This window comes from Dermacentor silvarum, chromosome 3, assembly GCF_013339745.2.
Source record: "Dermacentor silvarum isolate Dsil-2018 chromosome 3, BIME_Dsil_1.4, whole genome shotgun sequence".
NCBI classification, from domain to species: Eukaryota; Metazoa; Arthropoda; class Arachnida; order Ixodida; family Ixodidae; genus Dermacentor; species Dermacentor silvarum.
Window position 1 is genome coordinate 13,721,568 of NC_051156.1, and position 26,875 is coordinate 13,748,442.

At 47.8% G+C, this 26,875-nt stretch overlaps 2 protein-coding genes across 2 annotated transcripts in view; one reads left to right on the forward strand and one right to left on the reverse strand.

Annotated features, from left to right (window-relative positions):
* Positions 1–5,800, forward strand: part of LOC119445334 (urease accessory protein UreD-like) — a 93,832-nt gene extending 88,032 nt beyond the window's left edge. The window contains 2 exon segments of the mRNA XM_037709643.2: positions 1,474–1,559; positions 5,623–5,800. Of these exon segments, the coding sequence (XP_037565571.2) occupies positions 1,474–1,551 (78 nt within the window). The 3' untranslated portion in view covers positions 1,552–1,559; positions 5,623–5,800.
* LOC119445335 (uncharacterized) lies at positions 5,642–26,505 on the reverse strand. Its single transcript, XM_037709644.2, has 4 exons — positions 26,282–26,505; positions 22,504–22,872; positions 7,330–7,492; positions 5,642–5,767 (listed from the first exon to the last, which is right to left on the reverse strand). The coding sequence occupies exons 1-3, from the start codon at positions 26,417–26,419 to the stop codon at positions 7,394–7,396; spliced, it is 606 nt and encodes a 201-aa protein (XP_037565572.1). The 5' UTR covers positions 26,420–26,505; the 3' UTR covers positions 5,642–5,767; positions 7,330–7,393.
* Between the last annotated feature and the right edge of the window lie 370 nt (positions 26,506–26,875).

Sequence of the window (26,875 nt, forward strand, 5' to 3'; positions counted from 1 at the left end):
GTGCGCTCGCTGCTGCGGGCTCTATCTTGAAAGCGATCGTCTTACTTGACGGATGGACGGGCGGACAGTTTTCTCGTTTGGTAAGCACACAAATGCTACGCATTTAAAAGCAGCGTAACAAAGTAGATGACACCATCGCCAACCTAGAAAATACGTTAATTGAGAGCCTCGGTTTTTATAACATGACTTATGCATGTCAGTGACTATGTCAGAGTAAAAAAATACGGATTTTGTACATGAGGTATACTTGGATCGTTTTGTTCAACTTCTTCCACTTTCACCATCTTTCCGAAACTTGCAAAATGCGCCGAGGAAAGGTTGTAAGAACGCTTGTACATTGAAAAAGCAGCCTGCGCATTATGATATACATTACTGCTGCACAAACACAATAAGGGAATTGACAAAAAAGTTCTTCAGCGAATGTAAAAAAAAATGTCGCAGTTTCGCCCGAAAGGCGAAGCATCGATTGCGATAGCAAATTAGTAGAGTGCTATTCGGAGTATGGATAGTAGTTTTATCGGCTGCATAAACTTGGACACATTGGATTACTAACTGAATTAACAATCGTGGTGTCAGCGCGCACAAGCAAACATGAATAGATCACACTGAATGACCGCAGCCAACGACTGTCACAACGCTGGCAGCAAGCGCAAGTTCGCGCGGTCTATCGCTTCAACGGAAACTGAGCGGCAAATGCACAGCCCATACAAAGGTCAGAGCCGTGTGGAGATAAGAGACGGTGCGGGCGACCGCCGGGCAGAGAAGTTGTTGGCAGAGGAAAAGCTGCCCCCCCCCCCTCCCTCCCTCTTCCCGTTTCTTGCTTTCGCGTGGGAGATTGAGTGGTAAGATACGCCTTTGGCGCAGGAGCACAGCGCCGCCCCGCCTCCCTCCCTCCCATACCCCAACTAGTACACTCTACCCCAACGGCCTTTCGCGGGACGGTCGCGTTTGCTTTACGCCGTGCGTTCGCCCTCCGTGATAGCGCGCGTCCCCCGCGCGCTTTCGCTCGCGCATACGCCTCGCGGCGACGATTTTATCGCCCTTGGAATCTATACGGAACCTCACGGCGATGGCAGAAATCCGGTTGAAGTGTCCATATAATTGCTATCACAATAATAAGATCGGCCAGACAGCCGTGGCAAAAGCGGGTAAAGCAGGCGCTTCCGTAGTTGGAAAACAGCGCCGAGATCGGGGATCGAAGATGCCGCGCCGCTGCTTCGCGAACAACACTGCTGGTGGCGGCGGCCGCAAATTCCGGTCTGCGGCGCGCTCGCGGGTGCGCAGCGAGCGAGCGAGATAGGATGGACGCGCATGCGCGCTGCGACACTCTCTACAGCAGGCACTGAGGCGCCAGACGGCGCGTGCATGCACACGGCTCGCATGGTCTCCAGATTTATGAGTGTGACTGTACATTGTGCCATCTCCTCAAACCCGCGTGGCGAAAACACGCCCTCCTGCCTCTCTTATTTTCAGGCCTACTCAAAGCTTCAGGAGCTTCTTGAGCCGCTGTTCTTCGTGGTTGGCGGAAATCCCTTCGCACTCAAGCACTGAGACCATTGGTGAGCATTAGAGTTGCGGAGTGACAACTCCGGAGCTGGAATGATTCCAGAATAATTCCACATTTTTAAGCACGCGGAATGAAATGATTGGAATGAGGGCATCAGTCGGATAGGTGGAATGTGAATGGAATGGGAGCCCACGATTACATCTTTTCTTTCTGGGGTTTTACGTGCCAAAACCAGTTCTGATTATGAGGCACGCCGTAGTGGAGGGCTCCGGATTAATTTCGACCACCTGGGGTTCTTTAACATGCACTACAACGCAAGCAGACGGGCGTTCTTACATTTCGCCTCCATCGAAATGTGGCTGCCGCGGCCGGGATTCGATCCCGCGATCTCGTGCTCAGCAGCGCAACGCCTTAGCTGTCTGAACCACCGCGGCGGGTCCCACGATTACAGAACGGAGCTGAAATAGAATGGGCACATAGTCCTGGAATGCTAAATGCTGATTTTGAGCTAGACAATCGAACTTGTAAATTTACTATTTGGACTGAACTTGACTTGGCCAATATATTGTATTTCTCCTACCAGTTCTTTCAGTATCAACCTATAGGCGACTATGTCTGCCGGGGTAATCACAAACAACACGGTACTCTATGTGCCCGTTCTACATTTCTGAAGACCCGGAAAGCTTTCTTGGTTACGAGGTCGAAGTGCGTTTAAAGTGTGTAATACCTGTGCCACACGGGCAAAGTAAAGTGCACTTTGAGCGAGTACACTTCGCGGCTAGTGTCATTCGCAGGCTGCCACACGGGAACGCTTAGTGACGCTCACTGCAGAGTGCACTCGCCGGCGAGTGTGTTCGGCGAACACACTTCGCGGCGGCGAAGTGTGTAGCCTCGTTAGCAGTGCTTAGAAGATACATAAAGTGATATTGGAACAAGAGTCGGGAGTAATTTTTAATAACAGTGTTATAAATTGCTAACGTTACAAGATAATAAAGTGTGCTCCACCGCAAAAAAAAAAAATTAAAATAAAAAAAAATCAAGAACAGCAAAAAACTACTCTCGCTCTCGGGATGTTCACGACCAAGCCGGGTAATGACTGCGCAGTTGTTTGGCGGATCGAGTCGTTTTGACTGTGGCTGGTCAAGTTGCCGTTGTTGCCGGCACTTGTAGATGCGGATTGTAAATGTTGTTTCTAACAATAATAAACCATTTTCGTGCACACATTTTTATATTAACAAATATATGCTTTCCCGTCTGACTCCCGATGGCCATGGCCATCGATTTGAAAGAACAACTTTCTTTCTCGTGTAGCAGCGCGCCGTCAAAGTGACACTCAGCGCGCTGAAGTGCACTCGCTCAAAGTGCACTTTACTTGGCCCGTGTGGCCCGGGTATAACATCTAGTTGCCAAGAATTATTCGGTCTAGCTATAAGCACGCTTGACCTACGACTCGAGGGTGGAGTCCAAGAACGACGTCACAAATGGTGGCAGCCTGGGCGAGTGCATGGTAAATTGCAACGCACGCCATATTTTCCCGCACTATTTCAAATATTCAGGACGCACGATCGCAAGTCAGAGACTTGTCCTGGAAAAAATGGGGCCCGTATTTATACCACCAGACGTGAAACAAAAAGAATATGGGCCTGCAAACCATATCAATGTGCTTCGCTTTTGCGTTAATCATCAAAGTGACAGTATAATCTAGGGGGACGTCTGACATGCTCAACAGTGTAAGATTATTTTGTAGGTTAATTTACTCGTATAAGAATAGTATCAGAAGAAACAGTATCAAAAGCTTCGGTTTCTGGAAATTGTGGACTAGTTATTAGGCAAGCAGTGTTTAATTATATCACAGCGTGCGATAAGGCCGTGAATCGCCTAACACGTGTGCAGCTAAGGTGAAGCTAACTTATGCGGTCACGACTGGGCAGCTGTAGACTAGCATTTGGCCAACTAGTTCACCATAATGTTATACATTAGCGTTATGTCTGGCGCAATGCTAATTTAAGAAAACCCGCGTAAACATGGCGAAGCATAATTTCACTTCTGAAGGCCTCCATCATTACGAAATTCCGTCTATGACGTATTTAATACTTCAAAGATATGTTTTTGGTTAATACAGACAGGGAAGCGCAAGTCGTCTACAAATTTAGAGAGAGCGTTCATTTACTGTAAATGGATCACCGAACCCTTTACAACAGTGGGAATAGTCCAACTCTCACCATTCCGAGGAGTTAATAGGAGTGGAATTACTGGGGATGTCCACTCACTGGAATGGAACGGGAATGAAATGGAAGAAACCACACCACACCTCTGGTGAGCATTGCTATTCACGTTATCGTGGGTTAACATGGCTACAAAGGTAGCGTTAACAGTTCCAATAGCGTCCTTTACGATACAACGGTCTTCACGAAACTAAACCATCAGGGGAGCAAGAAAGGTGGGGGAGGGGCCGAAGGAGAATCGGCAAATTACAGCAAACAGATGCTGCTCAGCGCGCCAACCGATTCAGCCGCGTTTCTTCGCAGTCAGAGGTCGCTCCCCGCCGCGGTGGCCAAACGGCTATGGCGTCGCACTGCTGAGCTCGAGGTCGTGGGTTCGATGACGGTGGCCGCATTTTGATATGGGCGAAATGCATAAGTGCTCGTGTACTTCGGTCTAAGACCCCCAGGAGGTCAAAATCATTCCGATATACGTTACTACAGCGGGCCTCATATTTAGATATTAATCCCATTTCAGTAGTACTGCAACAGGTTTTTAAAACATGTGTGGTGGTCCAAAAATCAATACTTGAACAAACGCACTTTTACAGCGACAACAGTTAAGCGCTCGAAACTTGGTTCGCCGCCTTGCCCGTCCGTCTTTCCATTCTGTTGCGCTGACAACGACCGTTGTTGCCGTCGACAACACACAATGAGAATTTTCTTTCGTTGTCAGGCCACTCGTCATTTGCAGCTTCGCCACTGCGACAGCCCCCCAAAAATTATATTCTAGCGCAACAAAAAGAAATCATTGGCAATATGGGCTCTCTTAGAAGGGGTTTCGAATAAAGCACAAATTCCTTCAAATGTTGAATCAGCTTAACACAGTTTTGCCCCAAAATAATTGTCTCAGCGGACCGGACCGCCGGTGCCTCCTTAGAAATAGATACAATTATTACGCAATCTACTATTTAGAGAATACTGAGAAATTCAGCGATGTAAGACGGGAGAATAGGGACAATATTTGCTTTTCTTTGGACAGTGCGTGATTTTCTTTTATCTCTTATTATATATTTATTACGCGCAGAATGCTTCCTCGTAATAACAATGCGGTTATCTGCAGGAGCAAGTAAATGACTCCGCTGCCACGAAATGTATTTTCGATCTGTTAGGGGACGTCGTGAATTTATCGGAGTTAATCTTATGGTTTATTTTGTGTAATAGTTGTGCAGAGAAAAAGCGAGAAGGCAGATATGGTAATTAGAAAATTGTCTGGTGAGAAAGTGTTACCGGGATATAGACAGATGTAAGGGAAGATGCGTTCAATACGCTTACGCACGTGGACAGTGCCACACAGTCGAAGACGTTCGCTCAGGGCCGCGATTTTCAAAAAGCACGAATTGGTCTTTTATTGTTTACAGAATCGCTGAGCAGTTAAATCGATGCTCAAATATTATTTGAACGGGTAGACGACGATCTTCTACTCATCCCAGTCCATTGTGCAGGAATTTTCTCTGTAGGTCGAATCGAGGGCAGTAGCACAACCTCGCCAGGGTTCTCATCGCAGCCGCTGACACCCCACACCTCATTGTGAGTCAAGCCAATATGTTTTGAATTTGCTTTGGTGAAAGCCACATCAAGCCAGAGCCGACACAAAAGACGCGTTTGAGGCCTCTAGCGAATATTACCTGCGCAGCGAAGGACGCCGTAGAATGTGCACAAAAAGCGAAGCCAGCGTGCTATATATATAACTCGATTGAAATGCGGTCGACGTGGCCGCGTCTCGCACGCACTACCTCGCGCTTGGCAGCACGACGCAGCTGATGAGTCATCGCGGTAAGCGGCGAACAGAGTGAACGAGTCGGGTGGGATGGTGGCTGGAATGTTTTGGTTTAATAATGCTTCATGTCGCAGGGCAGCGCCGTACAACGCCGTGTTGAACGTCGGCCGCCGGGCTTCCATGCGGACAAGTTGGATGGGTGCAGGCGGTTGGTTGCCAAGCGCCGCCTCTCGGTGCAGGAACGAAGTGGAGCGGTACAAAAAGCGGTCGCAAGAATCGCTGAAAAGAGACAACAATTGCATGTATGGCGTTAGCAACGAAGAACGCTAAATAAATAAATAAACGCTGAGATGGGTCAAGTCTGCAAAGTAGACGGTTGAGGTCTATTTCTCTTGTCTCCTAAACTATGTAGGGCGATATCTTTTAAGTCCGAAAGTTCACCTGTGCCATGATTAAGTTCGACACTAAAGGCAGGTGCAAAATCATGCTTTAATCATGCATTCTTGAGGAACATTCCTTGAGTGACTAAAGACGAGGAGAAAAAATTGATTGAAAGACAAACGTCATACTCCGAATACCTTCAAGCCTGAGCTACACAACAGTTGGCCTTGTGCGACACCTTATGACAGTGAGCCGATTTTCTTCCTTCCGCTCCAGAAAGCTACATCGGAAGACAGCGAAAAATGCTTTTCACATACGTAATCGTGAGCTATCTTGCTGCCAGTGAGTGTTGCGTTCAAGGCGTTTACTCTTTAGAGGAAGAAAAAGACCACCAGGAAAAATCTCTATGAATTAATAGGCCTTGATATTCTACTTTGGCCGGAAAAGAAATAGAAATGAATTCAAAGCTATCCGACATCGGTCAATGCACCTAACTTGGTGGCTCGATATGCCCGAAACTTCGTCCGGCTTATGCGCCTGCTTTTTCACACACATTGGTTCTGGCCGCATATTTGGTGATATTTGTCATTTATGCTTTATAAAGAGTATCTTGGAAAGCGAAAATTCTGAGGTCATGAGTGTTTGGAATTGTACTTGTCCGTGTGACGTACATCATGATTACATAAATGTCTGTGCATTATGTCTGGCATGAAATCAAGTACAACGTTTCCCAAAGAAGCATTTAGAATTTCGAACAGCATAAGTTCAACAATAATTAAGGTATAACTTGACAGCCTCTGAAGAATTTTATATGGGATGGATGTTAAAAACTGCGCAGAGATCTGTAATTTCTCATTTTGTGGCGTACAGAACGAAAAAGTATTGAAAGTGGAAGTTTTTAAGCAGAGAAAAATATACGTCATCATCGACTAAAGTTTAATGATCTCAACATTGCCAGCTGTGAAAACGAGTTTTCGGAGATGACGACCCACGCTTCTTATGCACACATCCACTGATTCTTTCGTGAAAGCCAAACTATTCTGACGGTGATGAATCAGGTATTATATGAAAGAACGAGATCCTAATTATATATTTTCAATATTCTGAAGCGCATCCTGGCAGTCTGTGCGTGTCTGTGCGTGTTTTAAGAATTTGAACAATCTGCAGAACTATGGCACACCCTGCAGATGTCCTAATTTCACTCGTTGTAAACAGTATCTTCGCTCCTTTGCATTATTTGTTAGCTTTCTCTTGTTTGACTGACTATCTTCAATTCGGCTCGCCAATAAAGTTCAGCGCTTATTCACCGAGACAGCTCAGTGACTGCCTCTTCCTCTTTTCGCTTCCCGTCTTCAACGATTGCAAAGAATCCTCTCAAGATTTAGTGCGGGTTTGCAGGCCCTCTCTGCTGCCACCACTACTCTTGCGCCCTGGAAACAGCGTCGCCGGCGTCCACCCACCGGCGGAGGGTATGTACAGCCGAGGCGGCGGCCCCGCAGTGCCGCCCCGGCACTCTGCGGTGTCCTACGATGTGGCCACCTGGTCCGCAGGGGGTGCCCCCGTCGTCGTCGTTGTCCCTTCCGGTGCCGCTGTCGAGTTGCCTCCTGAGTTGGTCGTCGAGCCCTGCGAATCAATCAATCAATCAATCAATCAATCAATCAATCAATCAATCAATCAATCAATCAATCAATCAATCAATCAATCAATCAATAATCAACCAATCAATTTGATCTATTACGACCAATGAACTACAAGGCAAATTTTGCGTAAGAAGGATGAACGTAATAGAATTAACTTGACCGGAATGCTGCCCATGCCCGTGGGTGAAAGATACTAGACGAAAACCTCACCTAGAGCTTGTTTCAGCCCACCCGCTACTGGAACAGCCACCGCATGTCGATTCTGACAACTTACGGTTGAGATCCTTGATCCGACGCTCTGCAGATGAAGCACTGTACCACGCGTCTATCCAGATTAAAGCGAAACCGCTTGCTTTTCCACATCGTACTATTTCTTGTACCGGCTATTATTGACGCTTTCGAGATTTCCAAATGCATTTCCGTGACTCGAGCACTGCTCCTTTCCCTACACATTCCTTGCTTCATTGGTCTGCGACTTCTGTTCTTTTCCTGGGGCCCTGTTTACCCTCGCTCCCTCTTGACGAGCGCTTCCACTTATCTTGCGACCTGGACCGCCTGTCTTAGTATGAGCTCCTCCTCGTCCACATTCCTGCAGACTCCAGACACGCGTTGTGGTCCGGCCCCGTGTGTACGTCAACATAGAAATTACGCTCCTATGGCACCACAGGGGACCCTGATCATGAGAAAGAAATTTACAGAAGAATAAAATTGGGTTGGAGTGCATACGGCAGGCATTGCCAAATCCTGACTGGGAGCTTACCACTGTCGTTGAAAAGAAAAGTGTACAATCATTGCATTCTACCGGTGCTAAATATGGACAGAAACTTGGAGGTTAACAAAGAGGCTCGAGAACTAGTTAAGGACCGCACAAAGAGCAATAGAACGAAAAATCTGAGGAGTAACGTTAAGAGACAGGAAGAGAGTGGTGTGGATCAGAGAACAAACGGGGGTAGACGATATTCTAGTTGACATTAAGCGGAAGAAATGGAGCTGGGCAGGCCATGTAATGCGTAGGATGGATAACCGGTGGACAATTAGGGTTACAGAATGGATACCAAGAGAAAGGAAGCGCAGTCGAGGACGGCAGAAAGTCAGGTGGGATGATGAAGTTAGGAAATTCGCAGGCGCAAGTTGGAATTCTCTAGCGCAAGACAGGGGTAATTGGAGATCGCAGGGAGAGGCCTTCGTCCTGCAGTGGACATAAATATAGGCTGATGATGATGATGATGATGATGATGATGGCACCTATTCATAACGTGCATGTGGCATAACCAGAAATCTAACCTAAGCGGTAAATTGCGGGCCAAATCTAAGTAAATCGAGTTCAGTTTTATATCCGGTGGTTTCACTATTAATTTACATTCCTGATAGATTAACAAGTGCATACAGCGCCAACAGACAAGGACGGAGGCAAGCCTCTGACAGGACAGGTCTGGCTTTGGTTCTTTGGAGATGCTGTCGTTCCTATGTACTCTTGTTGTCACCGTAGAGAAAGCTGAAATTAAGAAGGGAATACTTAGATTTAAACGATACGCACAATAACCAAGCTTAACTTTAGAAGAAAAATTTTAAACAAGGACAACGCCTCCGTTCGAGAACGAAGACACGTGGTCTTTTTCTACTCAAAGCAAACACGTATGGGAATGTTAGCGTTAAGTTTTCTTGCCGCTGTTTGGGTAAGGCAGGAAAGAAAAATGATGTTTTGAAAATGAAGTGTAAAATTGTTTAGAGCTAATAATCGCAAATAATGTAAACAGCAGTCGGCCGTTGCCGGCCACGGGCGAGTGGCCTTTAATTTTGGCGATCGGTGGTACATCAGCTGCACCGCTACAGCATCGGAGATACAAGGGGGAAGTTAGGAAATGGTGTAGCGCTCTGCTCCTGCAAGCAAAAGTTGCGTTAGATAGCACCTGCAGAAAATTTACACGATCACTTTAAAGCTTTATTACATGTTCTTTCAACGCCACCCGTACTAAAGAGGACGCGTTATTTTAGTTTCTTTATTGAAATAAAAAAGTTGTCGCAGTTTCACCTGAAAGGCGAAGCATCAATTGCGATAGCAAATTTGAAGAGAGCTATACGGAGTAATGATAGCAGCTTTATCAGCTGTATAAACTTGGACATGCAGCAGCACCGGCAACACGCAGAACTGTTGTCGACGCCGTCGGCGTTTTGCCCGCGTTCGCTCAAAATGCGTGCGGCGTTGGTGACTGTTGCCGGAGCCTCTGATATAAATAGACACTTGGTGCCGCAGCTAAACGTCGCCTCCCTTCCCTCCCCCTCCCCCCTCCCCCCTCCCCCACGGCCTCTCGCGCATCGGAAGAAGGCGCGTTTGCTCTACATATATGGTGATTGTAAAGGAGGAAAGAGACGCCTACTTCTGCAGCCCTTAAGCGAGCACGGCGCAGAACGCGCGTTTGTTCTCCGCCGTGCGTTCACTCCCCGTGAAAGCGCGCGCCCCTCGCGCCCTTTCACTCGCACATACAGCGTTCGGCGCGCGGCGACGATTTTATCTCCATTGACGTCATACGAAACCTCACGGCGACGGCGACGGCGACGCCGACGGCAGAAATCTGCTTTTGAGTGTCCATATAATTGCTATCGCAATAAAATGTGAACCTGGGAACGGAGACTCAGTGGCAAGGCTCCAGGCTCAAACGTGGATAGAACACGAAAACTAAATAAAAAATAAAGAAGACCAATGAAATAAATTGGTTTAATGAGTGCCCGAACACAATGTGTACGAGGCATTGCACAGTAGCCGGCCTGATAATATCGTTACAACCCTCTGTATGACGACAAGGACGCATAGCTCAAGTGGGGCCTAGAAGCGTTGGAGGATCACCTGCTGTTCCTTTCGCCAGTACATCGCAAAGATCTACATGTTAATCTCTTTGTCGGGTGCAAGTTAAAGAACTACAGGTGGTCAAAATTAATCCGGAGTCTCCCACTACGGCGTCCCACATAATAAAATTGCGGTTTTGGCTCGAAAGACCCCACAATTAATTTCTCATTCTATGTTGTGAATAAGTCGGAAATAATTTTTACTGTTTGCATCCTTCATATTGAACGATATTTCTTGTACACAGGACGTATCAATGTGATCTGAGAAGAGCACGTCCATAGAAATTAGAGTGAATTCACGCACTCAGAGGTTTGACTGCACAACCGTCCAGGCCGTAGAGAGAGAGAGAGAGAGAGCAAGGAGAGGAAAGGCAGGGAGGTCAACCAGAAGAACGTCCGGTTTGCTACCCTGCATGGAGGAATAGAAAGAGTAAAATAGGGAGAGAATGAGTACTGAGTACACGTGGGACGATGTACCGTAGAGTTTCTTACAAAAGTTACTCGGGTAACTGTGGCGCCAGTGTGTACTGGAGCGGCAGACATGACTGTGACTGCTTGCTTGTTTGCTTCCTATATTATGGCGCGTCCCCACTGCGGGGGATTGGCCAAGACACCGGCGGTTAAACGGGTGGGGGAGAGAAAACACGAGAGCAAAAAGTAATTGTCAGGGTAAGGTTGATGTGTGGTATGCTTGGATTCGCCGTAACTTCGTAACTTCAAACGGACTTGTGACTTTAGAAATCGATCATTGTCAAAACATATTGACTTTTGAACGCAACAATTCACAATGATTATGAATGTACACAGGGTCTTATTGCCCTCTAGATATCGAACAACAGGATTGCTTCTAAATTTTGGCCAATAAAGGCAGATAAAGCGTAGTAAACAGAGCCACAAAACGTCTGAAGCCACAAGCACGAAAATCACACAAATGCCGCTAGCGCTAACCACCACTCGCAGCGCCAGAGTGGTTCCCTCTAGTAATTCGAGTAGGAAACTCTGCGCTCCAAGGCAAGCAGACCTGCCGAAGAAACCGTGTATTGCGAACGCTTTCGCTCCTCTGGAAGCATCGGGCGCGGGGGCAACACTGCTGTGTTCCCGCACTGCTCTCGCATTGAGAGCAGTAGTTACCCGGTTATCGTCCTGCTGAGGCACCGGTCGCGTACGACCGGTGCCTAAACGAACACGTATGCCTGGTCGTCAAGCTCGGAGCATTGACCCGAAATTGAGCTTAACTGTGCCGACCGGGTCGCTCGTTTTCTTCTTGCCGTGGTTACACCGATGAAGCGCGTTCCAGTTTGCTAATGGCGGCCGCGGGCGCGCGATGCCATTGTCTGCGGTTGCCGAATGCTGCGGTCTTAATGGTGCGCCCATGCGGCCATTCAATCCGCTCTTCTCTGGGCCAGTTTCAGTGCGTTGTGCGCATTACTGTGGCCGGCGTGACTCGACCGAGCAAGTTTCTGTTCGGTGGCTGCCGAGGCCGTTCACTCTTGGGTGCCGAGCAAGCGTGTTGAACTCCTGCGTGCGGCGAACTCGTTCAGGTGGGCAAGGGTTTTCCGGGGAGACGCGCACTTTGCGACACACGACGTTAAGCTTTTAATAAACGAGCAAATATTTATCCAGTCCTTTCAAAATTGTCCATAAACAGGAGCTCGTAAATAAAATCTGTGCCTCGATAACTTAGCTTCCATTGGACAGATCGTGAACGCTTCATTCGTTCAAACTATTTAAAGGGATGTCGAACAATTATGCTTTGCCTTTTGCAACACCCTGAGTTAATACAGATATTTCTGTTTCTGGTCGTTCTACATGCTTTGAGCTTATGGTGCCCATTGTTGGGCGTATACCGATTCGCGGATTTTCCGTCATTATGATTGTTGAAGTTGCCAGAGGGACAGAATTTCTGAAATCCACCTTTTTTATGTATTTTGCTTTTATTTAACTTATGCGAGGGGATCAGTTGGGAGAGCTGAACCAAAACTAAATCTGTGAAAGAAATATTCTTGTACCAATTCGGATGACTGTTAAAAGGCTAGTAGCTCCAAAGACAACTTGTTCTACCATTGGTTTGATGACGACTTTGTTGTTGCGCCACTTCTATTTTGAGCGTGCATAGAGCTGACGCAAACGCCAGTGTGAATCAGTACCAGATGCGTCTACTGAATTGAGGAAGAATGCTGAAACTAAGAGTTATTCATGTCAATGCGTATTCCGAAGGCATATCGTAAGCCGCAGCTATTATTTTGCTTGTAGGCAGCCCCTTGCAAACGTTACAGTGAAAGATGTAACTACTCGCGTTGCTCTGCTGTAATAGAAGCCATATTTCTGAGACACGGTGAGTATTCCTAGGCCAATGCATATAGTATTTTAAACGCCAAGATTTCGGCATTTATTCTGAGGTACCCGAATGGTTTCCCATTGTATCTTCGCTGTATACTCCACAGTGTCTCACAATTCTCTATTTAATAAAAATTTATCCACCTTGCGAATTTCAGCACCACTGATTTGCCATACTTGCTTCACTTGGTTTACTTGACACGAACTGATTTGCAAGTTCACTACATAATGTCGGAGTAAATCAGGGAATAATCACTGCTACTCTTAGTCCCTTAGTCATTCAGGCTCAGTAAAATATAATAATAATAAAAAACCCAGAAGATTTGAGGGACAGGTTTTCGACCAATTCTGTTGGCTCCTTCAACAGCGGCAGCAGTACTTCGGCACAATTTTGAGTGATGCGAGTATCGACTTCGTCGTATCGGTGTCTGATAAGCGAGGCCTTTGTGCCTTGTTACAATACCGCTGCTCAATGTCCCACTGAAACCACTGGTGATCACACGGATCGCACTTACAGGAGAGTGTTTTCTGGCTAACCTGCCGTAGGCAGTCCGCGTCCACTGCGCACGCTTGAAAATTTGCTCTTGAAATGTGCTCTTTTCTCGCATCGCCTCTAACGCTTGGCTGCAGCATGGCAGGAGATAAGAATTCGTAAATTTCAATGCCTCTTCTCTCTGCCTATCTTTCGTATGCGGGTGTGTGTGTGCTTCTGTTAGCGAATACCCATGGATATTCCCTAAAAATATAAATTCGGTAACAATATAGAAAGTGGACTCCCCCACCAGACAGTGCTCTTTCATTTACGAAAAGCCTGCTGGGGGGTTCACCCGCCAGCGACTCTATATCCGCGGGTCTCGCCCGCTTCCGCTTCGTGCCGCAAGCTCAGCGGGCCCTTGTGCCACCTTGAGTGGAAGCAATGCACACACGGTGGTCGCGGGGGTGTGCGCATCGCGAGTTCCGGCAGCATTCGGAGAATACCAGCCTTGCTTGTGCCTTAGCGTTTGTGTCTCAGAACGTGCCGCTGCCCCCTTTTCAACCTCGGAACTGATCCGTGCCCACCTCGTGCACCGCAGCGCGCACAGCAGTTGTTGCGCGAGTCACGGAGGACGTTTATACGAACCCTAAGGAAATGATCTGAGCAACCTCGTCGTGCTGAGGTTCGCCTGACGCGTTCACGTCAACGCTAGCCGGTCGGTGACCGAACGTGGAGCCGGGCTGCGTCAGCTTGACTGCACGGGACGTGTCACTCAACCCGGCCCACGTGCAACGCGCAGGTGAGCGCGGATGGGACAAAGCCAAGAGGGAAAGCCGACTCGCTGTGCCAACTGCGCGGTTGCAGGTGCGACTCAAAACAGTCACAGGCACGCCGCAATCTGGCGGCGTCATTCTCTGGCCACTTACTTCTGGCGCACGGTAAAAAAAAAAAAAAAAAAAAAAAAGCAACAACCAAAAATGTATCAAAGAGCACGGCAACAACGCCAGAGATGATTAGGAGGCCGGCATTGGGTGTCACTTAGTTGCTTTCACCGAAGCGATGTCCTGCAGAGTGGAGACAGGCCCGCGAGAAGGGGAGTGGGGGACGGGGGGGGGGTGCTGTCGTCGTGGTTCCCAGCGGTGATGCGTGCAACGCGGCGGAGCAGACGCACGGGCGACGCCTGTTTGTTTTTCCTGCTCGACACGGGGAACTGGTTTCCTATCGGGCACGCCGGCCCCTGCCATCGGCCGCCGCCGCTGCCAATCTCGGCTCGCTCGAAATAGGCCCAGGCCCGTTTTCCGCGTGCACCGCCTCGCCGACGTCGGCGGCTAAACGGGCCGCGCACACGCGGTCGAGGAAGACGGCGGGAGCCTTTGTGATGCGCGCCGATGCCTGTCGCGAACGCGCGCGGCAAGGCACGCGCCCGCTCTAGCGATGGGAGGCGAGCAGCACCCACGAGAGCGCCGCTGCTTCGCATATCGTTCTCTCTCGGTGGCGGACTCACGGGGAATCCCCGCAAGTGCTTGCTTTCTGCCCCTCCAGAGCTCCGATTGTGCGCTTCTTTGTTCGCGTTTGCACCGAAACCGATATTCGCTCGCAGGCGCTGAGAACGCCCAAGCCAAGCGACCACCGTGTCGTTGAACTGTTTTGACCCCCGAGACGGCTTCCTGGACATTCAAGGAATGCGCACAAACTGTTCTTTTTCTCGGTGCCTCTTGTGGAGGCCTGAGCTGAAGAACGATAGGAGAGACGGGTGCCATTCTCCGAACGCTGCACCTGTACAGCTGAAAGCTGTATGAAGGTAATCAGTTAAGACATAACTGAACTGGCACAGAGCATCTCGAAACTGTTTATTTTCGGGAAGTGGTGAACAAAATGAACTGGTTTAGTTAACATTTTATAGAATCCACCCTACACTGTCACTTTCGTGTGCAAAGGCAAGCTACTTTCTTACCAGGAAGGAGATATTAGTGCGAAATATTACCACGCTGGCGATCACATTCAAATTGCCGGTGACTGATTCTGCATTTCATCGCGTAGCATATAGCTAAGGAGGGGGGGGGGGGGGTGTATGCTGAACGGACTGCCTCGCTATGACTTTAGAGGCATAACGAAACTGGACGATGCCTGGACAGCACAGCCACACGTAAAAAAAAAATGCCGTTTTCGTTGATGCTCGATGCAATTGGCTTATATTACTGTTGGTAAACGGTGCAGTACTTCGGCGACGTAGTTCGGGGGTTCGCCGAAACTGTCGCCGAACCCCTATTTGAAACTTTGATGATGGCGATAATAATGATGATTTAATGGCATCCCCTTTGAAAAGGGGCGGTTGCAAATAGTCACCTAGCCGGCTTAATTTAATCAGGTATGTTATACATGTTTTTTATCTAGTATTTTTCAATACATTTCATTAACCTTTTTTTTCTCAATTTCTACCTTTTACCGCTACCTATAGGACTGTAAGTGATCAAATCAGGTCGTATCAATCTCTTCCCTGCTTCTTTTCCACCAATTCTCTGACCGTCTCTTGCTTGTATCGACTGTTGACCGGTTGATGCTTCCTTTCAATTTAAGCCCAAGCGCTTCTGGAAGGTGTACGTTACCTACTGTTCTCACTGGGTGAATACCTTCACGATCTATTAGGATGTGTTGAGTGGTCTCCGGATCTTTGCTGTAGCATACACATGCCTCATCTAGTTCCGAATATTTGCTCCGGTATGTTTTTGTCCTTAGAAAACCGCCTCGAGCCTCAAATAGCAAGGCACTGCCCTTTGTGCCATCGAACAGATTTTTCCTTCTAACTTCTTTCTTCTAATTCTTGTAAATATCCATGGTGCTTTTTTGTTTCAGCGCATAAGCGCGCCCTGGTGGGCAATCAGTGCATAGCGTCGCAGCTTTGATGCGATACTGCGCAACCCTTTGTCTGAGGTCTACGGCTTGCCTTATAATCAGAACTGGTTTTGGTACGTAAAACCCCAGAAAGAAGAAGAGGCTACGCAAAGGAACAGATTCACCGAGTCAAACAGCTAACGGCACCGAAATAAACTGCGGGCGGGACAGTACCATTAGCATAAATCAGATCGCCTGTCACACGTAATTACATCAAAGTGTGGCTTGCAATCACTCTGTAACCGGTTTATAAGCATGGACGTAGTCCCAAGTGTACGTCTTGGTGTGTGAATTAAGCCGCTGTTACAAAGGCCCGTGAGCCTGGAAAGGGAACAACGTATTGTAGTAGTCTCGGTGTTGTAAAGGCTTATTCACACTAGGCCGACAAGACACCGATCTTGGTCTGCCGACTGTTGGACACAGCGTTTTCCGTCCTGTAAACTGCTGGCGCCAACAGTGGGCAGACCAAAATCGGTGTCTTGTCGGCCTAGTGTGAATGAGCGTTTAGCGTTTATAGTTTTGCTGATATGACATAACCGAGATGATCTCTCCTCTTTAAAATTTCACCGCAGTTTCTCCAGAAGTCCTCATTCTAATATCCCATCCTCTCTGTCCTACACCTGGGAGGGCTTCTCAGTGCAAGATCACAGTGGCCACTACAGGCGGACCACATGAAGCAGGTTAACGGGTTCCATCAATTACACTGCGCAACGCATCCGGGGAGATTGCTGTACTCTGGCAGCCAGGACTGGGACTGGGTATTGCAAAAAATGAAAAAGAAAGCCTGTACGTTCGCGCGAAGTTACGGACAAATATGACAACTGTGGACATATTTACAAAGGCTCGAAGGTTATCTGTGTTCCTTGTGTAAAACATTTCTGTTTTTGCTGAAATCAAAACACATGTGTATAAATAATCAGAAACCTAAAATAGTCTCTGACTTTCAGCAGACCCCGCGTACAAACCAACAAAGCATAATAACAATAACCTAAGCACTTGACTAAATTGCACATTTACTGCATCCATTTATTGTCATTGCGAAAACTGGACGAATCGCAAGCGTCAAAGACGAGTTTCTGCCGCGTTTGTTGTCAGCCTTCAATCTGAGTTGGTTAGCGTATAAACTGTTGTTACTAGCATTTGCTGACGCATGAAGAAAACGTAAATAGAAATTGCCGCTTCACCCGAAGTGCGAAGCAGTTACAACTTTAGCTTCTGCAGTTCTAGAGACCCGTGACTTGTGAAAATAGCTGCTTCTTCTTCTTCTTGAAAAATAACGTTAATTCTGCTGTTTGACGGGCCAAAAACACGACATTATTGTGAGCCACGCTGTAGTGGAGCATTCCGGAATAGTTTAGACCCTCCAGGGTTCTTTATTGTGCACCGAGCGTTCTTGCACTTCGGCCTCATCAAAATGCGAGGCCGGAATCCAACCAATGAACTCGAGATTAGCAACGAAACGCCACTGTCACTAAGCTATACAGCGGCGAGTTTCTTCTTGGTTGGTGCGCGAATGTAGCTAGGTGGCAAATATACCTACGCTCGGGTATGGCTAGCATGCATAGGATATGGCTGACATTCAAATTAAACATAGACTCCGGACTTTATTAGTTATTAAACCGGTGTTCACGAATCTCGTGAACAGTGGTGGTTTTCCATTTCTGTGCACTTTCGCGAACTGTGTGTTCTGAACGACACCACTGACGATGATGACCGTAGAGAAATTCGAGGGATTCAAGAGCGCATGTCAGTCGATGCAACAGCTCCGCCGTGACATGCGACACGCTTGTACAAAGGCCTGCGACGGGTTTGCGCGCGTCAGTGCGGAGTGCCATGTTACGAGAAGCGCGGGTATTGTTTCTGGAGGGAAGAAAGGGTAGCAAGACGAGGACAGCAGCACAAGCGCAGTCCTCGCCTTGCTGCTCTTACCTTCAGAAACCGTGCAATGCCGAGTACATCACGTACTGCCGCGGTGAGGTTAACCTAAAGATGTGCCGCTTGTGCGGATGCTCGCCTGTGGGCCGCACAAAGTTCGCGGCTATAGAGTGTCCATTAAAGGCACTTCAGTTGATTGCCGAAGAACTTCAGGTAGTCCTTTCTTGCTGATGTTATTTGATGGCATTTGCTCAGCTTGGCGTCCTTGTCTTGCCCCCCACATTGTAGCACACGTAAACTGTATTCGTTTTTCTTACTTTTGTTATTCAGTTTCACCTGATAGAAGAAGCGCTTACACAATGGTGCCATGCTGTGGTTATAGGGGGCTTAAATTTATCGCAGCCTCTGCATTCGTTATATCATCATCATCATCAACCTATATTTATGTCCCCTGCAGGACGAAGGCCTCTCCCTGTGATCTCCAATTACCGCTGTCTCGCGCTAGTTGATTCCAACTTGCGCCTGCAAGTTTCCTGCCCAATCAAGGAGTATCGGAGGCATACCTGAATATCTTGGGAAATATCTAAAAAGATTACACAGCTACATTGTTTCTCTTCAAGAAAAGTAGAAAGTTACATATCAAGAATAAAAGTAGAAAGTTACCTAACAAAAAGCTTCAGGAGGGGATATTCTACAATGGATCACATCCATGACATCAAACAGGTAATCGAAAAATCTGTGAAGTACAATCAACCACTCTGTATGACTTTCATAGATTATGAAATGGTATCTGATTCAGTAGATCGAGATACCAGCATCATAGAGGCATTGCGTAATCAAGGAGTACAGGAGGCATACGTGAATATCTTGGCAAATATCTACAAGGATTGCACAGCAATCCACAATGTGGTTCTCCACAAGAAAAGTAGAAAGATACCTAACAAGAAAGGGGTCAGGCAAGGAGACACAATCTCTCCAATGCTATTCACTGCATGCTTAGAAGAAGTATTCAAGCTCTTAGACTAGAAAGGCTTAGGAGTGAGGATCAACGGCGAATATCTCAGCAACCTTCGGTTTGCAGATGATATTGTCCTATTCAGCAACAATGGGGACGAATTAAAACAAATGATTGAGGACCTTAACCGAGAAAGTGTAAGAGTGTGGTTGAAGATTCGTTATATCAAGCGTGTTTAAATGCAGAGTTACGCGGGGAAAACCGCGCGCAAGCGCGTTATGGTGAACGGTAAAAGAATGAGTCTCGGTTTAAGCCACTTTCACTGATGGCGACGCCCTGTTTGGTTGAACAAACGTTGTATATACTAGCACTGTAATCATCAAGGGGAGCTATTCGGCCATAAAGGAGTAGCGGTTCGCAGTACCACACTACGCTTTCTGCCCATGGTTCACTGACCTAAACAGTAGGCGAAAGGTTGTGTAGTATAAGGAGGAAAGAAACGTCTAGAAATTAGTCATTCATTTAGTACATATTGAAATAAAAGGAGCTACGTGTGAAGTTTTTCTTCGGCACGCGGCTTCATGTATTTCTTTTTAATTTTCGGTAAGCAATTTTCTGACACGACAGAGCGAGAGAGCAAGAAGGCTCTTTAATAAATAATGAGGCATCTGTTATTCCGTTCTTTTTATCACTGCAGTCGACCTTAGAGTGTTCTAGCAGTACGACGTTGTTGTTTTCCGACCATGTTCGTTTAAAAATATAGACCTAATTTGTTTTGGGGCCAAATTTTCTGAGATGTATGACGCTTCCATGAAAGTTCACTGATACAAGGTACGCTAAAACACTTCTGCAATAAATCCCTGCATGCTTCTTAGATTGTATTCGTTGTCCCTGGATAAATCTTTATAGGGCAATTTCACGCTTTATTTGGGCCTGTTGACATGGTCGTGCGAAAATTTCTGCATGGTCTGTTCATGAGTCTCGATCCACCATGTTTTCTCTCGTCATATTGTCTACTCAGCGTTAGCTTGTAAGAACTCTGCCAAGGTTTACGCTTTTTCGTGCCTGTTGCAGTGACAGGATGGTCTGGACGTTCACTGTGCGCTGTCGTGTTCTAGAGCACACTGATTTGCCGGCGTGATTGGTGATTAACATAGCACAGCAGACGGCCACGGCACACATAATTTCCTATAAATAAGATTGCGTAATCCACACGGCTGTTAACTTTTATTTTCTCTTTGAAAACACTTTATCACCTCTTCCTGCAATTCGTTTGTTGTTGAGAATAATCGCAGGTTGATGCACGGCCGAATCTTATCACTTGCCTGGCTCCCTGGTCGCATCATCTCGGCCTGTGGTATCCAGTTTTCAGCTAAGAGCTCGCCCTTCACGAAGAAAAAAAATCCTTGCATTGTGCCGACCTTGGAACATTTACATGCTTGAAGGTCATTAACGTCCTGAGTGACAGGAAACTCCGAGCGATGATTTAATATTAACTCCTCACGCAGACACGCTGAAAGGTATACGGCAGTCGTGCCAAGACTATTAGACACGAAGTCAGGCCAGCACTTCCGCATTAAACCGGTCTTTTGAAACTTCAAGGAACATCCGCGGAGAATGACGAACTTCGAGCTTGCAATGGAGGGCGAAAAAAAGAAGAAAGATTGCACGAGGGGTGCGTTGCTCTTGTCAGAACGAGAAAGCCGGAAGCGATGGAAGGCCTCGATATTTAGGAGTGCGAGTTAAGCAAATCGCCTCTAAGTGACGGCAGGTCGCGGGTGACCAAAACAACGGCGCGTGAGCGCCTCTTGTGCCCTAAAAATGCACCGGAAGTCTTCATCTTTTCCGAACTGTCCTGAAGGAGTCGCGGCGTTTATCGATGGAGCGCATATCGAGGCCGGCCGCGGCCGCCTCTTGCTCTGTGAGACACGGAATCTCGTGTCACGTGTTGCACTTGTGCTTGTTAATTTAGTTAGTAAGCGCATTCGCAAGTTTACACAGCCGATAAAACTAATATCCTTACTTAGTATAGCTGTCTATTAATTTGCTCCGCCTTTCGGGCGAAACTGCGACTTTATTTTTAAAGGAAAAGTTGCATCATAACAAATAACGTGAAAGGGTTTATAGGGTACAGTGTATGTAGTTTTATTTTACCGAATGCTGTCATTAAAGCGAAACACTCTTGCGGCCAAGGTCTCTTTCTTTAGGGTGTTTGGTTCTTCACGAATAGGACAAAACGCGAGTGGAACGGGTCTTCACAACGCTGGGTGCACTTCTCATGCGAATGCCTCTTGTGTAGGGCCCTGGCCGTATGCAAGAAAACGGTACTATGTCCAAAATGCTGTACAATCGCCAACAACAAATGTTTTACTGAACTACTGAATATGATAGAAAACTACAGTTGCCTCAGTTTACGCGTACGACATCACGTCTGCGAATAAACCAGGGAAGCTACAAGGATAAGGCTGTGAGGCGAACGTTTGGCGAGAAACCGAATATATAGGGTGTCCCAAGTAATGGTAGCTAAGCTGTTCAACGAAAAAATAAAAAAAAGGTTAAAAATATACTCGGCAGGATACGATCTTAGGACCTATGATGGTCGGTCGTCATACCGCTGGCGGTCGAACACCTTAGTTCTTGTATTTGTAGCTTGCACAGTATTTATTAAAAATTTCTTTTTTTTTCGTCGAACAGCTTGGCTAACGTTAGCTGAGATACAGGGTACACAAACAGAGCATATAAGAACATACAAGCTAAATGGCCATAGGACGACACTATCTTGAATTACACGAATTCGTGCAGTGCAGGCCACACGAGCGAGTGAATGTAAGGTCACCAAGGCGCTTCTGTCGTCGATGACGAAAGGGGCCGTTCACGACATGTTTCTTCAAAATCTGTACCGAAAAATGTATGAGCATGAACGATAGACTTCCGACGAATCACTGGAGATTTGGCGTTTTATGTGTGTTTGCATTTTACTCAGTGCATCCAATCGGGCCTATATGGAACCTTTGTAAAACTGGGCACGAGGCCGTAATCATTGCTGGACGATTTAGCGGAACTTCTTCGCTTTGAGAACCTCTGCGCGTCCATAAGTCGCAGCCCACAGCAGCCCATGGAACTTCGAAGCCCTGCACTTAACTCGTTGCTACACATCCAAGCCGTGTAAGAGCTCCGATGACAGAGACACCGGAGCGCATATTTATGACATAAATATCGTGTTTTTTGACCACATTGGCTACGGCGTCCGCAGTGTAAGACATTGTTGCTTAGTGCTGATAAACGAACATACTGGCGCAACGCAAACCGAGAAAAATAACGCAATCTGAGGCGTAAAGAAAGCGCAAGGCGTCTAGGAGAACTCGTTTTAGAAATAGATGCCCTCTCTTCAGCTTTTCACAATAAAAAAAAAGCAATAAAATAAAAAATAAAAAAGCAAGCAGAAAACATACGCTATTTGTATGAGTATTGCGCGTAAGACGGTGGCGAATTATATTACAGAGAGGAGAGAAAGTAGCGACTTCATTGCAGGGCACGCCCCTCTCAATCGTGCTATATTTATAGAATCACCGTGATGAGGCTGACCGCAGTTTGTTTCGGACCCCCTCCGGCTCACCTGCGTGCTGTCTTGGCTGCTGTCTGCGGGCACCACGTGCGAGTTGATGTAGTAGTACTCGGGCGCGCGGCGGCACGGCAGTGCTTCGTGAGCGTAGGCGCACGTCAGGCTCAGCTGGTTGAACACGGTGTCGTTGGGGCACAGGTAGGCGGCGTGCAGCACGAACTGGTTGTTCTCCGGGTCGGCGAACGGCTCGCAGTAGTGGAACAGCGAGCAGTTACCCGGGTCCCCGTAGTAGCCGAAAATGCGCCCCTCGCACGAGAAGCCCGTCTCGCCTCCTCCACTGCTGCCCGTGCTGTTAACTTCGGTGGTGATCACCGGAGTCGCCACTGCCGTCACGTTCACACTGTCCGTGGAGGCGGGCTCCGGCTGCGCGCAAGCACCAATCGTCAGTTCACAAAAAGACAATCACTCACGGCTGGCTCACTTGCTCAGCCATTTACTGCGCCAGTTATACGGACTCCCCCCCTTTTTTTTGTCAGGCCCCGTGGTGCGTGAATGAGGGAAAGATTTGCGCTCCGACTCAAAGGTGAGGGCCTGCGGCTACAACATGCTTGACAGAATCATCGCGTGTGAGAATTTCTACAGGCTTGTTTTGCGACTTCTGCGAATGCTTTTCCGTAAGTGGGTTGCCTTCTAGCTGGGCTTCACTCATTAAAGGTTAGTTAAACTTATTGGCAAACTAGACGCTGTGTCGGCGAAAATTTCTAGCGAAGGGTCGTACATGGCCGGAGTCCTGGCTAAGGAAAGCGCTGGCGGTGCTCTTGAACTTCGGTGGTGTAAGCTCTAGAGAATTCTAGACAGTGTTCTCCAATACATTTTGTGGCTGCTGTCAAGGCGATAGAAGCCCTGTGAGAGGGCGCGAAGGCCCTCTTTGTAACGTGCGATGTCAGCTAAAGTTATCGCTATGTGCAGTCCTAGCGAGCCATTGCAAAAAATTGCGAAGGCACGCGGCATTTAAACATGAATGCGAAGAGGTTATCAATCATTTCCTTCACATATACCTACCATCATCTGCGCAATTTGCACTTTTTGTGCGCAACATGTGTACGCGCGCACGTCACTGATAAATGTTGGTTACGTTTAAAATCATATGCAGCAGGTAAAGCTTTACATATTTTCGTCCCCACCTGCGATCCCAATCTGCGAACACCAAAGCATAGAACAATTATTCACCTGACGTGTGCACATGCACCTTAACAACGCACGTGAAACCAATCGCGGGTCAAGGCTCGCGCAGTACATTCACACACTGCTCGCTACATTTTGGTATTCTGAGCTCCTCCAATCTATATTTGTTCAACTATAAAGTAACCAGCAAGAAAATCGCTTTGCAGGTTTGCACGTTCAATGCTACACCTGCATTGCAACACTTTTGCAACCCTCCCCTGCTAGAATACAGCCGTACGTCATATTCGCCGTTCACGCCAAAGACTTCGCGCGGCGCAAATATTGTCGTAACCAAACATTGCCAATTCATTTCGAACAAGCCAGAACGATTTTGGATACACGGCCTTAACTAACCCATGCAGCACCATCACGTTGCCCTGCAATTGCCGGCGTGATAGAGAAATACAGGCAGACACGATAGCGAACAACGAAGAGCGCCTGTTCGAGCAGAAACACAGCGTTGCAGCGTTTGACGCACGACGTCGTAAATGTGCCATTTGTGGACAGGCGCTGAGCACAGCACAGTCTAGCGTGCTACCGCTACGCGTCAAACGGCAGTAATCGTCCTTTATATTTCGAACAGGAGTCGCAGGTTGAAGTATTGCAGTATCTATAAATATGACCTTCAATCATAGTTGAGAACAGGCTAAAATTACTGTGCCTTTCAGAGACTTATTCAAGAAGACAATTCAGAAGGGACCTCACCATACCAAATTTATGGTACAGTAGTAAATGTATATTGAATCTCTGGAAGGTTCTTTGCGTACATGCGCTGAATTTCACAGACTTCACTTTGCGTTCATTCATTAGTAACAGTACTTTTATTTTTGAGAAAGAGGAAAATTTTGACTTGACCGCGTGATTGGAAAAGTTGCCAGTTTTCGCTGTAAAAGAAGGTTACCGGCCGCTTGCTGTTTCTATCTTGTACACCTTCTGATCCGTAGGCTACGAGCTTTCAGAAGGTCAGTGACACGTACGAGTGTCAGCATGATTCGGTATATTTTGCGCAACAGCTCAGTAAAAATGTGAACTATAAACATTCCCGGATGAGAATGACGTCTGTCTCCTTTCCGGGTTCTCTATGCCGAACTAAGGCACCGAAACATTCACGGACCATAGTATTTTAATACTTGATTATGTCTGTAAGACTCTTCAATGAATTAAAGGCTGATGAAGCACTTTCCGGATTCCTGTTCACAAAGTAAAGCGCAAGAACGTGCTTGTCCCTTGTTCCGAAAAGCAGAATATTTACGAAGAAAGGCAAAGGTATGCTGCCATGGCCACAATGTAAACCCGGCCAAAAAAATAAATAAATGAATAAATAAAAAGAACAGTTGCCGAGATACGCAGTGGTCGTCAAAACGCAGTTGTCTTTCAGAGCGAACACATGAAAAGACTGTTGAAAGTGGCGAAGGTTTGATTTATGAATGAAAAACTATCCGATCTATCTGCGCTCGTGGCGTCGTGTGTGTTTTCTTTCTTGTGTCCTCGTTTTTTTCGCGCAGTTTATAAACGTCTAAAAGCTATGAACCAACTAGTCCCGCCAGAACGTCCTATCCGATTGCATCACAAAGCGAATTCTACTTTCAGGCACTTAATTTGACGGCATTCTTTGATAGTCTGGCCTGGCCTTCTCCGTGAGCGACGATGCTGCCGCACGAGTGGAGAAAAAGCTCCGTTTATTACTAATACCAGTTCTGTCCACCAAGCTTTACAACTCCTTAGAAATATCTGAGTTGTTTATATCTTCGACGTCATAATATAAAACAGCCTTCCAGTTACCTCGGATATAAAATGAAATTCTAAATATGTCTCTTCAAACAAATAAGAGAAACTGGCTACTCAAGGATAAAACCATGCGACTCGATCGTACATCATGACGGTATAAATAAACCCTTACGGTCCAGACAAGGCACGCTTTGCGAACACGCTGCCAAATTCTTCGTTGCTCCGTTCATCGATGCCATAACAATTACGCGGGAGGAAAGGAGCCCGCGCTGGAGACAACTCGGCGTGACGCGTCAATCACCCCGAAGGCTGCGACCCCAAAACACTCGAGTGACGGTGCACAGGAGAGGCGACCTGCGCGATCCTCGGCGTGCTCCGTTCCGAGCGGCCCTCTCTTCTGGACACCCATCGATCAGCGCTCATTGTTTCCGGGCCGGGCCTTTGGGCTGGGCGACAGATCATTCGAGAAAGTGTCGGGTGTGCCGAGTCCACTTTTTCCTGACGGCGAGAACAGGAGTCTTTAAATGCGGTCACCACGCACTATCGTCGGCGCAAATAGATGCAGGTAAATCCACGATAGACATGGCCAGATAAAAAGAAAAGAAGCAAATGAGGCCGTGGAGGCAGCGAAATCTGGCTCTTCAGTGGACCGCAGCGTAGGAGCACGCGGCCATTCTTGCTCGAGTCCAGAGTGCGCCCGGCGATGAAAGCTCCGGCAATACGTGTCGTGCTTGTTCACGAAGGCCGACGAGGGAGCGTTGGAGCCATTAGGTTCCCTCGAGCACGCACTCGACGTCTTCAGGCGCGCACTATGCGTTGGCTTTTACACACGGGGGAAGAGTTCGGGCCGTGGGCTAAGGGAACGTGGATGGGGACTTACCGTGGTCGGGGCTGCCCGTGCGGCAGAGACCATGAGCACGAGGAGGAGTATCGTGCAAGCCACCGAGGCGCACTGACCCCGATGGGTGCCAGTGACCCCGGCCGGCCGGCGGCTTCCCAGGAGGCTGGTGCTCGGCATGGCTGCCTCTCACGCGCGGTAGGAGCTGTTGCTGCTGCTGCTGCGGGTAGCGTGTCCGCCAGAGACGCGCGACCGCCCGCCGAGACAGGCTTCTTATAGCGCGCCGACCACGTGACCGAGGAGCCCTTTCTCCGAGCCGAGGCAGCACACTAACCTACTTCGGCCTCTAAGCAGGGAAGGGGACGCTGGCGGTCGGCGATCGCTGGACCCTGGAGTAGCCCCTGCGCCGGAGTCCGCGCCTTCTTCCGTCCGCACGCTATGGCCGGTGAGCGGGAAGCGGCCCTCGCCATTCCAACTTCCTCGCTGCCCTCTTCGGGCTTGTAGGTGACGCATGGGCAGAGCTCCGCGATACGGTTAATTGAAAAGGGATCCTCACGGACGCAGTGCCTTATTGAGACAGTGCTGAATATAACGATATGATATGCGCGTATATCTTTAGTGGTAGTGTGTGCCACC